This window comes from Eublepharis macularius, chromosome 9 (genome assembly GCF_028583425.1).
Source record: "Eublepharis macularius isolate TG4126 chromosome 9, MPM_Emac_v1.0, whole genome shotgun sequence".
In the NCBI taxonomy this organism is placed as follows: domain Eukaryota; kingdom Metazoa; phylum Chordata; class Lepidosauria; order Squamata; family Eublepharidae; genus Eublepharis; species Eublepharis macularius.
The window spans coordinates 56665346-56681579 of NC_072798.1; the positions used below are offsets into that span (position 1 = coordinate 56665346).

Genomic DNA, 16234 nt, shown 5'->3' on the forward strand with positions numbered 1-16234 from the left:
TTCAAAACTATCCCCCCTCTTAACGTAAGATTTAGGGGTACCTTCGATGTATGTTATATGCCCTCAATAGGCAAACACTGATATTTGCATTTATGTATTTGGTACAATTTTCAAAATTTATCTCATTCTTCCAAACACTGCAGGGTGGTATACATCATTCTCCTTAGTATGCTTATATAACAGCTACTCTTCTGGAAACATTGGACAGGGAATTGTGAAATCTAAAATGTCAAAAAGGAGAAAATAACTGAAGAAGAGAATGGGACAAGAAGAAAAAGGAGAGAAGGGGAGAAATGGAATCAGGTCCCTGAAAAACAACTAGGGCTGGGTATTTTGAATTAGGCAGACAATGAGAGAAGGTACTAGGGTATAAAGAGAAGTAAAAATACTGTCTTTTATGTAGTTTTAGTTAACATATCAAGTTGTGAAGAACAAATAAATTTGAAAATCACTATTCTACATGGTAAAAACACATTTACATAGTTTATGATTCCTCAGATTTGATCCAGCCAGCAAACACAATGGACTGTATTTAAGAGAAAGGAAAATCAGCTATAAATGGGGAAATTGTTGGAGAGTATACTGGCAGTGCAACCTTCCTGGGAGTACACCCCATTGAAGAGATTTCAGTTGCGTTCCAAGCAGTCCTGTTTAGGACAGCAGTGTTAATCCCAGACAATATTTTTGTATTGTCTTAATGTTTATGGTATCCACTATTTTTGAAGTTATTGTGACTTTCATTCTTGCCATATTTAGAAAACAAGACAATGACTGTACTTCTCATTTCCACTAGAAGCATTTGTTTTTCCTGCTTACACACATAAAAGATCAAATTCCCTGTAGGAATTAAGATATAATCCATGGCTAGAGAGTCACCAGAATTTCATGTACTGCCTTGATTTCTCTAGCTCAGGAAATTTACAACTATTTGTACACATTGAAACACATATCTGATCCCTGATTCCTTTTCTTTTGGGGAGGAAAGGGAACCGTACATTAAAACCACACTACAAAAGTAATGTCTGCTGCGTGGCCTTCAGCTATCTCAGAGGAATGAGGTGCTGGACCAGCGGGAACAGTTTTCACAAGTACAAACTCTGTCCTGGGAACCCGTTGTAAAGCTCAGTCAAAGCTGTCACAATAGGGCCACCATTTGAAAAACAGCTCATCTACTGTTTCATAGCTGTGCTATTTGCCAAGCACTAACAAAATTCCAAGCTTTTTGTTTGCTGTCACAGAAAGAGATAATAGTGAAAGACCCCTTTTTCCGCTTGATGTGCGTCACTTAGTTTGTTGGGGTGATTAATTCAAGAAGCGATTTGCAAAGAATGAATGAATGTAGGATTGCATTTTGAGAGTTGCAGGAAAACAGGTAAGGAAAAGCTACTCCACCTCACCCCTGACTTGCTGTTACCGTTTCCATTCTGCTTTACAAAGGCCTCATTGTGGGGACAGCAAAGTCCCCTTGCAGACCAATAGGGGTGGGTATGTGGTTTTTTCCTTTCCTTTTCAGGCATAACCTACCTCAGCTGCTAAGAGATCTCTTTTGTGACGAATTGCATTAAAGTCGTTCCTGGAACAAAAAGAATTTTGTACAATCAAAAGTCTGAAGGCAACCTGAACAAGCAAGCTCCCAAGAGAGGGGCATTTTTGCTCTGATTTCTCTCACTTTATCAAAGACGCCGTTCTTAGATTAACTCTTTTCCATATTTGTTCTGCTTTTTCATGTCTCCCTTTAACAAAACGCATGAGAACCCAGTTTTTCCCTTGTGGATATGAACTGAGAAATATTCCTACAGTTTGCAAAGTAAACTAGAATTAAACATTAGATATATTGTAGCCTATAGAAAAGATTAAGCCATGGCATTTTTCAGTTATTTAAAAAGGAATCCTTTTTCATTTCAAATTAAGATGAACATTAAACGTCCTCATTCCAATTCAGCTAGAAGTTGTAAGCGCATCTCAGCCTAGCTGAGGAATTACATCTGCAACTAACCATTGCCCGCACAATTCCTTTGCTTAATTCACCGTATAGAGGTGCACAGCTGTAACACATTAAAATTTTAAGTAGATAGCTGTGTCCATCTGCAGTAGAACAGCAAGATTTTAGTCTAGTGGCACCTTAGAGACCAACAAGATTTTCAACGTGTAAGTTTTGGATAGTTTGAGGAAGGGAGCTTTGTCTCGCACTAAAGATGCTAATTCGCAACCATCAGGTGTTTGGAGGAGGGAGTAAAGGATTCTTTTACATCCCTGCAGAATGACTGGTCAGACTCAGCACTTACCAGAGCTAGGTATGGAGACCAGACTGCTGCATGCATGTAGATATGGATTGGGCCCATAAAAACAAGTGACATAAGGTACCTATTGTGCAAGTATACTCTGTGGAGGATTCTCATGGGACAAGTTGTGGTACTAAGTGATTTAGCAGGTCCCTCCCAATGTTTCTGTGAAATTATTGTTAAAATAATATAAATATTAAAAAGCAATATAAAAATATACATCTGTTTCATAGTACAACATAATATTGGAAACGGTCAAGTACACAACACTTCTCAAAATATAAATTAACTGGATGGGACTGTGGCTGAGTGGTAGAGCAACTTCTCTGCATGCAGATGTTCTTATGTTCATTCCCTAGTACCTCAAGTTTAAAGAGTTTAGAGCCAAACTACAAGTGTCAGTGGCCACTGTCACCATTTTAGAAGCATTTGTAGTTTGAAAAAAATTTGCTGTGAGGCCCTGATCCAGAGCACTTGCACAACATGGCAGCCCCAGGTGCTCTTGTCCCCCCCCCCCATCTTTTCAGGTGCCAAAACAGCAACATGGGGTTGTTTTGGCACCTTAAAAGGCATGGGGAGGGGGACTCTTGGGCTGCCATGTCACACACATACTCCAGATTAGGGGCTCACAGCGATTTTTTTAAAACTACAAATGTTTCTAAAATGTTAGCAGCCACAGTAAGGATCTGTGGCCGCTACCACTTGTAGTTTGACTCTCAGACAGTAGGTGATGGAAAAGACCCATGCCTGAGACCTAGATAGCCACTGCCGGTCAAAGTAGACATTACAATGTAGACTTCATAAGACCAAAAGGCCTGTTTCAGTGTCACGGTGAATTGCCATAGACATTGATTTTTGTTTTTATAATAAATATCATGCTGAATAGTCTATTATACTTAAAGTGCCATTTGCTTTATCTCTCATTATAAACTGCAACCAAACTTTTTGCACCTCCACAATAGTGGATGGTTCAGTGTTAAACATAATTTAGTTGCCACTGAGAAGACTGTTCATAGTAGCCACATCTTCCCATGGAAAGTACTATTAAGGGACAGAACAGATAGCTCCAAGATACAGAATAACTGCTATTAGATCATCTTTATTAGAAATAGCATTCTCTATTTGACCTCTTACTCATGCCTAAGAGCATCCTAGTCAATCCTAAGTCAAATGAAGATAACTAGACATTCAGAAATCTTGTGTCATCCTCCTATATGGAGATTTAGCAAGACATCTTTTTAAAAAAGCATTTTGCTTATTTATGTGTACCAAAAAGTCCATTTTCCCAGGGTGCTATTCAAACTGAAATAATTGCTGTATGTTGTATTTATACTTCTGCTATATCCCAGCATCACCTTAAAATATTACAATTTTAACTCTGTGGTATTTTTTAATGCAAGGTTTTTGTTCCAATTCAGTTCCAGCCATGCTATAACATATCAAAAACACATCCTTTCAGATTGCTTGAAAACATGCTGCATACTATGCCTTACAATACTGAAGTGTTTTCATTTTAAAAAATGCCTTTTGGCTGATCACTATTTCTCTTTAAAAAATCATTGCTAGCATAGCAAAAAATGTTGAAAATATATCAGGTTCTTAAAATCATCTTTCCACCTTAAACTTCCAGTGCATCACAATAGAGTTACATGTTCTGGCTGTATGAACTATCATATATCTGCAAATGAGGAATGCAAACTCACCGTGGAGTTCTTTTCAAAAGAGATAATTCACAGACAGATCCTGTTAGATAAAAATAGTCAGAATGAATTCCAATCTCTGTATTTTGCTGTATTATATGGGCTTTGCCCATATAGAGTGTACTTTAAGTACACTAGAGTGTACTTTTAAAAACAAGGATGAGTTGTACTCTTCTCAAAAAGACTAAACAAGATTTTCAGCAAAGACTCATTCCAATTAAATACTTTTTAAATACAGATGGAAGTTATTTATCTATTTTCCCCTTCATATGTATCTTTACTTACTTAGCACAGGTCAGTCCTGTGAAAGGACTGAAGCTTTCCAATGCAACAGTTTCCAATATAACAGCTGCGTGTGCAGAATTCTCCCAAACACATGCAGGGTATGATTAATGAAGATTTCAAAAACATCTAAAAATTATTCTGTAATCAGTTGAATAATAATGCTCCACAGGTAAAGCTCAGGGAGGAAATTCACAGGAAATGTAGTCACAGAAGACTACTGTCTTCTTTTTGAGCCAAATGTCTATTTGGACAAACTTTCTAATGCATCCAAGTCACCATTAGATTCAAAAGCTGACCACAACATTTATTTCAATCAATTTTAAAAAGAGAAACACTATTTTCAAAGGAAAAGAATAAGCACAACTCTGTTGAATGTACTTCTTAAATAAATGATAGCCAAAAAAAAGCTTACCTTCCAAGGAAAACAGCAGAAAATGAATGCAAATTAAGTTCCACGGTATCATGAAATTGACTTTTCTCACAATGTTCATTTCAATATAGCTTCCTAAAATGAAAAGTATCCAGATTGTTTCCCTCAGCTATGATGGCATCTTAATAGTGAATGTTCTTTAGGGGTCATTTGCAAATTTGCTAAGTGAAGTAAAAACAAAAGAAAAACAAACAAAATGGAGCTTCCTTGCCGAAGTCAGTTTTTTTGAGCTTTGGAAATGCTGCATGCAAAGTTTTGGCTGGATTTCTCTCATTAGTAATGCATGGTAGCTCCTTACCTGAGTCAGTATTAGTTACACAAGAACAGACATTCCTACTCCTCTTTTGGACTGAATCAAACCTTTATAGTGCTCGGGGACAGTGGCACCGAAAGAAATCTCTCTGTCCCATCATATTTGAGGGATCATTTTGCATTTGTCTGCTTTGAAGCAAATGGAGATCAAGATTTCCTGTCTTTTCTTCACTTTCTATGAGAGGTACAATTTAGGGTTCAAACATCCAGCAACTTTAATTGCAGGGATCTCACTGAATTTCAGGTAACTTACGATTTATACCCATGAGTTAACCTGGAGTTTAAAAAAAAAATCTCATCTAAAGATTGCTTACAAAGCATCAAGGGAAAAAAGTGAATTTGCTGCTTATTTCTTATATTTGTGTCCCAGAGGAGTACGTAATTGTTGTGTGCTGTCTTACTCAGATATCAACCAGACTCAAATCCGCTTAAGAGACCAGAACTACATCAAGTGTTCAAGCAGGCAGAGAAGACCCTCTATGCATCTGACGAAGAGAGCTGTGGCTCTCTAAAGCTTATGCTGCAATAACATTGGTTAGTCTTAAAGGTGCTACTATCAAGCAGACACTGGGTCAGAAAGATTCAATGAATCTCATCAAAATACTACAAAGGGATGTTAGCCATTCAAATGTTTTGTAAAGCAGAAAATTGATCTGGTAGCCCTAATTACATCAGCATGTGATGCAACCACATCATGTTATTGCCAAATTCGCATTGAGCAAACTCTCAGTCAGCGTCTTATGATGCAACTTCATATGAACATATGGGCAGCTGAATCATCCTTGGAGATGTGTGGAAGCAGCAACCACACCTCAGCTGGCATTTTATAGGGATAGCCCCCTCCCAACATTCTTTAGCACAATATGAAGCACAACATATATAAAGGTGTGGACATTTGGGGGAAGCTTGTTGTCACTGTATTAGTCACCCTTGGCCTTCTGGGGCTGGGGACTAACAAGAAGGCCTAAGGAAACCTATTGGAAAGGAGGGAATGTTCAAGCGTGGAAGCTTTAAAGAGAAAAGCTTCAGACCATGAAACCAAAACAGAAGCATAGCAAAAGAAACTGGAAAAGGGAGAAAAAAATGTGGGTATCTACAGTTCATCTACTAACCAACTAAATTGTGTCTTCTGTCACATCTGGCCTGAGTAATTCTGGAAGACTCAAAAGTTTGCACAATTTGCTCTGTCCTTAAAAAAGGTATGGCATAAGTTTTAATAAATTGGGATAATTCCCAATTTTATATTTATATATGGGGGGGGGGGGCACCTAACCAATCATGATTCCGTGACAGTTTGTAATTAATTTGCTATCAGATTGAGTTATATAAACATTGAGTTCTAGAGTCTAAAAATATCTTCATCACTCCACGCTCTTCCTTGGGGTCTCCTGGCACCTTTCCTGGTGGCATTTTGGCGCTAGGTGAAGACATTTGCCCAAGCTTTAATCTGAAGTTTTATCCCACCTATCAGTTATCTGCTTATAATGTCACAACTCGCATATCCCTTGCTTGGTCACTTTATACTGCTATGGCACTGTAGGTTTTTTGGATGTTGGTTTTTTGTTTTAAGATTTGGATGGTTTTATTACTAGTTATTGAGTTGCTATATTATTGTTGCCCAGTAGCAGAGAACCAACCTCCCGTTGTAATATCTACAGTAATAGGATGATCACAAATTCCTGACATCATTTAGCAAACTAGAATGACAAATGGCTCACCATGTTCACTTGACACTTTTGTTTGAAAATGTTTGACCATGTTAACTTGTTGGCCTTCCAGTTCTTACCACTTCATGGTACACCAGTCACACATTACACAACAAACCTTTTGGAAACATGGGGCAGTTCATAAGTACTTGAGTTGGAACCAAGCAAAACAGCAGCTTGAAATGCTGGCTCATGATGATCAAGGCTAATAAGCTGTGGATTTCATTTCCTAGTTGGTCAGGATATTAAAATACTGTTAATGTTTTATTGGCAGGACTTCTGCTGAAATTGGCGCTTGAGAAACAAACCAAACCAGGTACCCATCTTGTATAATGTCACCTATCAGAACGAAAAGAGCTGTAGCAGTGTGGTGTAACGGAGGAATGTTAGACTAGTATCTGGGAGACCAAGGTTCCAATCCCATCATAGAAATGTGCTGGTGACCTTGGGCTAGTAACACTAACAAACTAATCTTATTGTGAGAATAAAATGGTAGAGAATGTAAGTTGGTCCATGTCCCCATTGAGGAGAAAGGTGGGGTAAGTAGCAGTTTGATCCATGAAACAGGAGAGCTTTAAAATACAGCGCAGCCTTCTTACTTCAGACCCATCCTATTTCAAACATTCCCCCTCTCATCCCTACAACTGTGTTTTATGAATCCCCCGCTTGTGTAGGGTGGTCCTAAATGTAGCTATGTAACTTCCCTACATCTGTCTTAAAAGTTATTAAAACTTGTCAACACAACTAAGTCTATAAACATATACTGAATTGTGGAAAGCTGGATAACAATGCATGTAAAAAGGAACACTCTTACATTTTCTGTTGGAAAATTCATACTTACTAGTATAAACTGCCTTCAAAAACAAAAAACTTCCTAGCGTGAATAACCCCTGAACTACACATTCTGCATAGTCTTCCTGCTGAATACCTACTCATGCTTGAGTTTTACTCCAAAAAAAAAAAAGGTACAACTTATTTTTTAACAATGTAGAAAACTGTACTGTGTGCCTTCAAAGCCAGTACAGCTGAAGATGGGGAAAGGGAGATGGAAGTTAGATGCAGGAAAAATGTTTTAATTTATGAGCAAAGCAGAACTAGACTGTTTGAAGAGGGATACAGCTGCCTCTGTATCCTTTCAAATTGACAAAAAAATTAAATCATCACAAGCATATCATACCAAGAGTGAATTGGACTAATATTGTGATGAGATTTCTATTTCCAGCAGCCATGAACCAATGAATAGTTCTCCACTCACTACTTATAGTCTGGGTCACTCCAATTTTGCTCCTCTCAATAGTTCACCTGCATATATAATCACATGGAAGTTACCATGAACAACTTGCATGGTCTTATACTTGGTGATCTACTCGCTATTGCCTTAGTTTGCCTTGCCTTAGTTTGTTGCTTGTATTGTTCTCTAATTCTGTAATTCCAAGACATATTTTCTTGTTCACTGATTGTCTTACACTGATGGCACTGCTTTATCCTGTAATCTATCTTGAATCTCAGCAAGAAAGGTGGACTATGAAATAAATAAATAAACTAACACCCATATGGAGTGGTACCAAGCTAGATCACACCCTTATTGGTGCTGTTAGAAATACTCTCCAATTATCTGGCCACTCACCATAAGGGCAAGTATCAGGAACACAGAGATAGACAATCACCACGCTGAGTTCTAATTCCTTTGTGAGCCTTCTAAGGAAGCTGGGCTCATTTATTTCTATATGAATCTTAATGAAAAAAGTTCTCTCATTCAGATTGATGTCGTATCCTATAACCTTGACAAATTGATCAATGTTATCCCTCAGAACCCAAACATGCAAAGAAACTGTAGAGTTTCACACTAACACAAGTTAAAAGTTTGATTTTCTTCATGTTTATTTAAGAATTCAAATGCATTGTTTTCTTTTAGCGGTAAGACTTCTGGTAGCGTGCACGTGCACCAGGTCCACCAAACTTCTTGGATTCGCAACGACGAGGATCAGCAACCAACAGGGTCCGATCATACTGGATAAGGATATCCTTTATCTCCTTCTTGGAAGCTTCATCAACATCTGGGAGAAACAAAAAGGCATATCTTAAAATCTTTGGCAACGTTCATTGCTAGTTGTATCTTTGGAAAGGACAATATTGTACAGATCATTCGAACAGTTGCGGACTACATACGGATCCCATAAACTGCAACCCTGTGCAAACTCAAATTATGCATTTGAAAAATAACCATGAGCAAAAGGTAACAATGAAGTTACTCACATTTCTGGTAATAAGCCACCAATGCTTTGGAAATAGATTGCCGAATTGCTGCAGATGGAAGAAGTGAAGTCAGTAGAATGAAAAAAAAGCTACAGTCAGCCAAGTGAAACTGCTTGTTTATAGATATATTTTTCTGATAACATGTATAAATGCACACACAGTGATCACACTATATATTTATATGCATCTACTGTATCCATTTACAACCTGATGCAACCAACAATCTAGCAAATCTTATAGATGAATACATACAGATCTATTGTCAGTTTTATAATTTCTAAAGTTTGCAAACATCCACAACAATAAAGTACTATGAGCATCTGAGATGCCATTGTTTCAAGTTAACTTCCCTCCTCCAAAACAACCCTGAAGTTGTTCATACAAAGCCATACCGTATATTTGTGCAACATGACCTCCACCCTTCACACGGACTCGAATGTCAACTCCTGCAAAGCGCTCCTTGCCCAAAAGGAGTACTGGTTCAAGCAGCTAAGAGAGAACATTAAAGTCATGAAATACAGTAACAGATAAAGCGAACTCAGCACGTTTATTCTAATTGCTACAGGATGCTAGATGAAGTTCGTTTTCCCATGTGCTTCTGTGTCCTACACATACTCAGTTTCCAGAATTATATCCTTGTTAATTTAGTATTTAAAAGGTTCGTTGCATTTTTAACCAATATTGCTACATCATCACTCAGATTTTACCATGTATCCTAACAGCCATTTTACAGCTTCTTGACAACCTAATTCCAAGTTACATTTATATTTAAAAGGCATTGGAGAGAGTAAGACAATGTTATCCTACTTGCCTCTAAAAATCCTCCCATCACAATACTGACCATGCAAGTGCCAATAGGATGAGCCTACTCCAGGGACACTTCAGAAGCAATCCTGAGGCAATCAACATGCTCCCTTCACCAGCCCCAAGAAGCATTCTGTATAGCACCCTAAATTTTACAGTGGCTTCCATTCAGTACTAGCATAGCATACTGACATCTCTGCAAAACAGCATACATTTTGAAAATGTGTAAGAACATTCATTGAATGGTAATTCAAAACACATTTAGTATGTTGGTTGAACACTTTGAAAACTATCTGCAAATAGTTTGTTTTGTTCCATAACCAATTCTCAGTGAACTAGGAAATAAAAACAGATGAGAGATACCACCCATAGATAAGACTAACCTATTTTTTGCTGCTAAAAAGAAAATAACTTACTTTGTACTGCAGAGTTCTGGGCTCAATCATTTCCAGGGGCCTTCCGTTTACTTTAATGAGGCCATTTCCTCTTTTGCAGTGAGCAACCGCAGTAGCAGTTTTCTAAAGCGAAAGGGGGGAAAAACAAAGAACTGTAACATTCTACCCATTTGGACAACATTATTTGTATATATACTATTCAATAAAATTATAAAACATTCCCCCTCTCTGAGAAAGCTGGGAGCTTAGTACTTAGTACCAAGCAGCCAAACCAACACAAACTTCATTAAAGCTTCCATCTATGTTATGAAGACCCCCCTTTTCCCCAAAGTATTAGGCTATTTATGCATGATTCAAAAAACCCCATATCCCCTCATGTGCCACAGGTCAACCAGAAACTAAGAATTCCTTCTTGATTACAATGTTCAGAATAGAAGAGTGAAGATGAAAAGCAGAGCTTACCAACTACCATACTTACATCCTGCCCCTTCTCTAAAGTGCTCAAAACATATGTATTTTTCAACCGTTCCCCATTTTATCCTCTCAACAGCATTAAAGAACACAAACCTGACTGCTTGTTTCCCAGCAAACTGTTCTAGTCCCTGGTGGGAGGACCACATGGTACCTAGTCCTATCCAAGACCTAATTTAGTTAACAATGAGGCTATGGTTGTTATGGGCACAGGGCATCAGGGTTCAAATTCCAGATGAGATGGAAGACTTCCCGCCCGGCCACTACCAGTTAAGGTTCTGAAGCTCCAAGTGGTGGCTGAAGATCTCACTATAAAACAGTTTTATGTGTTTATCAGCACCACCGATCAAGGAAAAGGAAGCACGTGTTATGAAGCAGGCAGGGGGGAGGTGAAGAAAAAGCGCTCAAGAAGGGGGGAGTCCAAAATTAAAACCCCCATGCACCAGCCGTGTATGAAGGGGGAGTCTTCATCAGGAACGACCCGGCACCCGCAAAGGGGCCCGGGCCCAGGAAGAACGGAAAGGCAGCAGGCCCGTCCCCGGAGACACGCACACCTCACCTTCCTGCCGAAAACCTGCACGCTCTGGAGGGGTCCCTTGGCCGGCATGGCGCCTGCGAGAGAAACACAACGGAATGAGGGGGCGGCCAGGAGAAGAAAGGGGGCGAGGGAGGAGAGCGGGAAACGAGGCCAGCGGCGGCCGGGGCGCTGAGCGACGCACCTACCGTCAGCAAGCGCAGCACCGAAAGGAAGGACGGGGTTTCCGAAGCCGCTCTCCCAGGGGCAGGGCCGGCCGCGAAGCATGACGTCGTTTCCGCTAGCGCGACACTACGCGCTTTCCGGTAGAGCCGCCTTAGGGGGCCGTGGGCGTGTTTCGTGTAGTCCAGGCGCCGGCCGGGACTGGCGTTATTACCATCTCTGCAACCAAAGCAAAGCGTTTGTGTCACTCGGCTGCTTTCCTACGTGACGCGATTTATGCTCGTTTATCATTTCTGTGTATGAAAGGGAAGGGGGGGGGGGGACACAACGCAGGTCATGGGAGCACAGTTCGCGCTTTCCTGCCGCTGCCGGGAACGATACCCACCTATTCTGACGAAATGGCTTTTAGGCATACGCATGGACGGATAAATTAAAATATTTGCGTAGGTAAGGGGTGGGTGGGCGTCTCTTCTGCTTCCTCTAGAGAGCCGCTGTGGTGTAGTGGTTAGAGCGTCAGACTGGGAGACCCAGGTTAAAATCTCTGCCATGGAAGTTTCTGGGTGGCCACGAGCCAGTCACACACTCGGGGTCTATTCTGCCTTACAGGGTGGTTGTGAGGATAAATGGAGGAGACGAGAATGAGGCAAGCCCCTTTAGGCCCTATTGAAGAGAAAAGTGATGTATAAATAAAGTAAAATATATTCAGTAGGATACACTTTATAAGTAAGTATGTTTAGAATCATGCAGATTTCCAGGGCACAGAATTTGTTTCTTGAGTTGGTGGTTACCCAGGTAGGACTAGTAACTTTTCTGAAGATTGCATCTGTTCTGAGCCATTTTACTTCTTCCGGTAAGATCTACTTCATGTTGAAAATTTAGTTTTAAAAACATAAAGGGATGGTGTGCCATCTAGTGGTTATTTAATATACTAATGGGATAATACATCTATGGCTATTTCTTATTTGTCTTTAACAATTGAGACGTTTGACATTATCTTGGTTGAGACGTTTGACATTATCTTGGTAGGTCTTAGTAGATGGTGGATTCTTTTACACTGCAAGTTTAAATTGTCCAGAGAGCCTCATAGGAATTCTCATTGTGTCCTTAAGATGCGGACCATTGTGACAATTTCAGAGGGAACTCTTGTATTTGAGTCAGAACTTTCAAAGATAGGCTTGGAACAATTTCTCTCCAAACAAATTATAATACATAATATGGTATTTACATATGACTAGTTTCTTCACAAGGTGAATACACATACAACTGAGTGAATGCTTTACAGGTAGACAGTATTCTTATTCAAATTACTGTTCCAATGCATATGTGATTTCTGCCCACAGTTCCCAATTCAGAATGTGATACACATTCTGCAAGTGGATCTCTGGATTGGGTTGTGCATGTTACTCCACTATAAACGTTATCAGTGAAATGGGAATTGCCAGCTCCTATCTTCAGAGTATCGTGAAGCAACATGTCCTGTTGGTCTTTAGACTTGCTCTCTCTCTTTGGTCATGACAATTTAGGATTACTGTTTTCTCCTTTGAGTGTGTCCCCTTTTTTTAATGAAACAGATATGTAGTAATATTACATAACAAAAAATTGTATCTGAGTAGAACAGAATGCATTTCCTTTGTCACTGAGCTATTGCAGTTTGTCCCCACACACTTAGAATTAAAGAGCCGGACAGAAAACATACCATGCACAAGCCTGAGCAATAGTGTTTCTCTTTTTAGAAGCAGCTCCAGTTCCGTCTTTCTCAACGATTGAGAACATTGTCCATTTTCTCCCTGAAATGTTTAAAAGTTGTAGCTTACAATAGCAGTCACATAGCACACGAAATCCTTCTCAACCCCACCCACATTGCAGGGTGTTGTTGTGTGGATAATAATGACATACTTTGTAAACCACTCTGAGTGGGTGTTAAGTCATCCTGAAGGGCAGTATATAAATCTAATATTATTATTATATTCCCCAGCTTAATTTACCCACTTTTTTGTCCTCCTGAACTTCACACGGAGCATGTGAAATACAGTTTTGTGACTAGTTTCAGCACACACGTTAACTACTCTAGATACTCTGAGATTAGAATCTCTTACCTGAACTTCCACACATGCAAATGGTATACACCTTGCAATGTCTCACATTGAGTTTTCTTATAGCTTTGGTTCCCACACTTTTGTTCCGTCTGAAAGCTGGGGTCAGCTATGTCAGTGCTTACATGAATGTAAGTTCGATGTTCAGATGACTCATAAAAAGTTAGTGGCTACTACCAGAATAATGTAAAGAATTCTTAAGTCTCCTAATCTGTAATGAGGCATTTGTAATGGTGTAGCTGCAGATAACTCTTTCATTTATAAGTCTTGGAATTGTTAAAGTGAAATTACTACAGTTACCATATCACATGAGAAACTAAGAATCAAAGGGTATATTTATATTATTTTGCCAAGCATCTGGTCTTTCCCCATGGATTTGTATGTGATCAGGGTTCCCTTTACCTGAAATGCTCAGTCAGAACAGTCCAACTTTGAGCATGTTGGTCTTTTTTTTTTACAGGATCTGCAACTTGCCTTTTCAAAAAGCCAGCTTCACAGTGCTGAAATGGCTTCTTGTTGCCAAACTGCTCAGCTCATTCTTAGGACCTATGACAGAAAACAGATGACTGAATTCTTTCTTTTGATACGAGTGTGTTCATTGGATCTTTCCCTGTTGCTCAAGGCTTTGGGTTAGTTTTGTACTCATTGAAGCAATTTTATTCATGAGATTTGAACCAAAATACGATGGGTAAACCATTTTTCTAAAAATATTACAAATGATTTAAGGTATCATTATAACTACAAAAAGGATGGTAAATGGATTTTCAAGGAAGAAGCTGAAACCAGCAACTATGACAATAATTCTAAGTGCTGTTTTCCTTAGGACAAGATCTATAGCACAATGTTTAGGAAATGAATGAAGGTACTTCCTGGAAATTTTTACCGACTTTTAAAAGGGCACCATTTAGCACTGAGACTGTGGAAAACCTGATAAACCAGCTATGCAATTGCAATCGAGAGAATGCAATAAGCAATTCATTATACCCAGAGAGCCACACCACTTGTGTGACTCAGATAATTAACATTTTCATGTGCCTTAGCATCCTCAATGTAGACAGGAAGCAGAATTTAGCTAGCAGTAACTATGAGATCTTATAGAAATGCAAATGTTTGGAAGGATATTAAGAGGTAGCTCCTTAAAAAAAGATTTAAAAGGTACCAAGAATTAAGGCTCAATTACTGTGGGAAAACTTCCACAAAAATGCCATGTATAGGTCTATGTAAGTAACATTCTGGAGACTAAACTCTTTAGAGAAACTATATGGTTAGACAGTAATCAAGATGGTTTTATTTATGCAAGCAGCAATGTTCACATCTAATGAGGTTCTTTAAATGGGCATTGCACACACAATGTAAAAAAAAATGATGGATTTAAATAACAAGAAAACTTGTGAGCTTTTATTTAGAACTTAAAATGTGTATTTTAATTTGATTATTGTTTTGTGGTTCTTTTAAAACATTTCCTTGCTTTTCTCCAGGGATTCAAACTTACAAATTTCAAGAGGTAAAAATATAAAAAGGAGAGACAATAAAGTTAAAACAATTGTTAGCCACTTTATAAGGTTGAAGCAAAGTATCAATTTGGACATAAACAAACCTGCTTGTTCTACAGACATATCCATGTACACCCAAGACCCAAAATGACAAGGGAGTGATGGGCAAATATTACAGTAGTAAACATAATAAACATGTAAATGAGGTTTCTGAGGTCTTTGTATGTTATCATTGCCAAAGTTAGTATTGCTCAGGTGGCTGCATCCATATCATATATAGACTATCTGAAGTCTTCTGCTGCATGGCTGGCTTATGCATCACAGTTGATGACCACACAGAAGATGTCCCTCAGGTGGTATATCACCTGGGTGATTGCTACCAGTATCATCACAGCAGCCCTTGTAGGGATAAGTGTTAGATGTCCTCTAACTGGCATAGTTCCTTCTGTGGGTAGCAGCAGCAGCCTGCATAAATTAGTTGTGTGCTAGATTTTTTTTTAATTTTTAAAACTTTATTAGGTTCAATACCTAAGGTGATCTACATAGTATATACTACATATACTACATAGTGATCTACATAGTATAACTAAAACCAAATACTATGTTAATAAATACGATCTCAAAGAATAATAGGAGGGAAGATAAAGAATCAGTTATCAGCTCTCTTCAGGTAAGTTTACAACACAACATATGTCTACTTGATATATATACTATCATTCTAATATTGTACATTTATGAATATAGCTAGGCTGTTATTTATAAGAGCATAACAGAGGTTGCCATGTGCTTAGGCGGTGAGTTGTGTGCTAGATTTGATCTATAAAATATAAAGACACTTATCAGCACAACTTTGGGCAGAGCTACAAACTTCTAAACTCATTGACTAGCAGAATTAGGACGGAGTAACTGTTTTGAGATTGCATTGTAAAACCTTTTCCCTAGAGATTTGGAATTTGTTTAGATCTCTTTTCTCTTAGAAGTTCAAAGCAATGTACAATAAATAATGCAAATGATACTAAGGCATTGGAAATGTAAATTGATCCGGTGAAGCTTTTCATGTACTTCTGCCTGGGCCATGTATCCTCTTGAGTATTTATTATTTCCATGTCTGTTGCCAGCTTCATTTGCTTTTGTTTGCCTCCAGAGATTCTTGCCAGTGCCGTTGAATAACGCTTACAGAAATGATAGCATCATCACCATGCCATAGAAAAAGGACACAGGAAATTCATGAGTTTTTCAGAGTCCATATTCTATGAGATAGCCATCTTCTTTTATAGTAAAAGAATGAGAATTGCTGGTATTTTGGAAAC

General features: G+C 38.7%; 2 protein-coding genes across 3 annotated transcripts in view; both read right to left on the reverse strand.

Moving 5' to 3' along the window:
* Positions 1–4758, reverse strand: part of OTOGL (otogelin like) — a 132364-nt gene extending 127606 nt beyond the window's left edge. Inside the window, exon 1 of the mRNA XM_054987760.1 lies at positions 4680–4758. Coding sequence (XP_054843735.1) covers positions 4680–4758 — 79 coding nt within the window. The remainder of the gene's footprint in view (positions 1–4679) is intronic.
* A 3813-nt stretch (positions 4759–8571) lies between these two features.
* On the reverse strand, positions 8572–11418 carry RPS16 (ribosomal protein S16). Of its 2 annotated transcripts, none has more exons than XM_054987695.1 (6): positions 11365–11418; positions 11201–11253; positions 10192–10293; positions 9364–9460; positions 8972–9019; positions 8572–8772 (listed from the first exon to the last, which is right to left on the reverse strand). In XM_054987695.1, the coding sequence occupies exons 2-6, from the start codon at positions 11246–11248 to the stop codon at positions 8627–8629; spliced, it is 441 nt and encodes a 146-aa protein (XP_054843670.1). In that variant the 5' UTR covers positions 11249–11253; positions 11365–11418; the 3' UTR covers positions 8572–8626. The 2 variants fall into 2 exon arrangements, with proteins under 2 accessions (XP_054843670.1, XP_054843671.1); XM_054987696.1 differs by having other exon boundaries at positions 11361–11404.
* Between the last annotated feature and the right edge of the window lie 4816 nt (positions 11419–16234).

Bases quoted from the DNA above. Each gene is read 5' to 3' on its own strand.
- RPS16 (XM_054987695.1), bottom strand. From the start codon at position 11,248: ATGCCGGCCAAGGGACCCCTCCAGAGCGTGCAGGTTTTCGGCAGGAAG. The intron at 10,294-11,200 runs GTGAGGTGTGCG...CTTTCGCTTTAG, and splicing joins TGCAGGTTTTCGGCAGGAAG to AAAACTGCTACTGCGGTTGC. The intron at 9,020-9,363 runs GTATGGCTTTGT...TTCCATCTGCAG, and splicing joins TCATGTTGCACAAATATACG to CAATTCGGCAATCTATTTCC.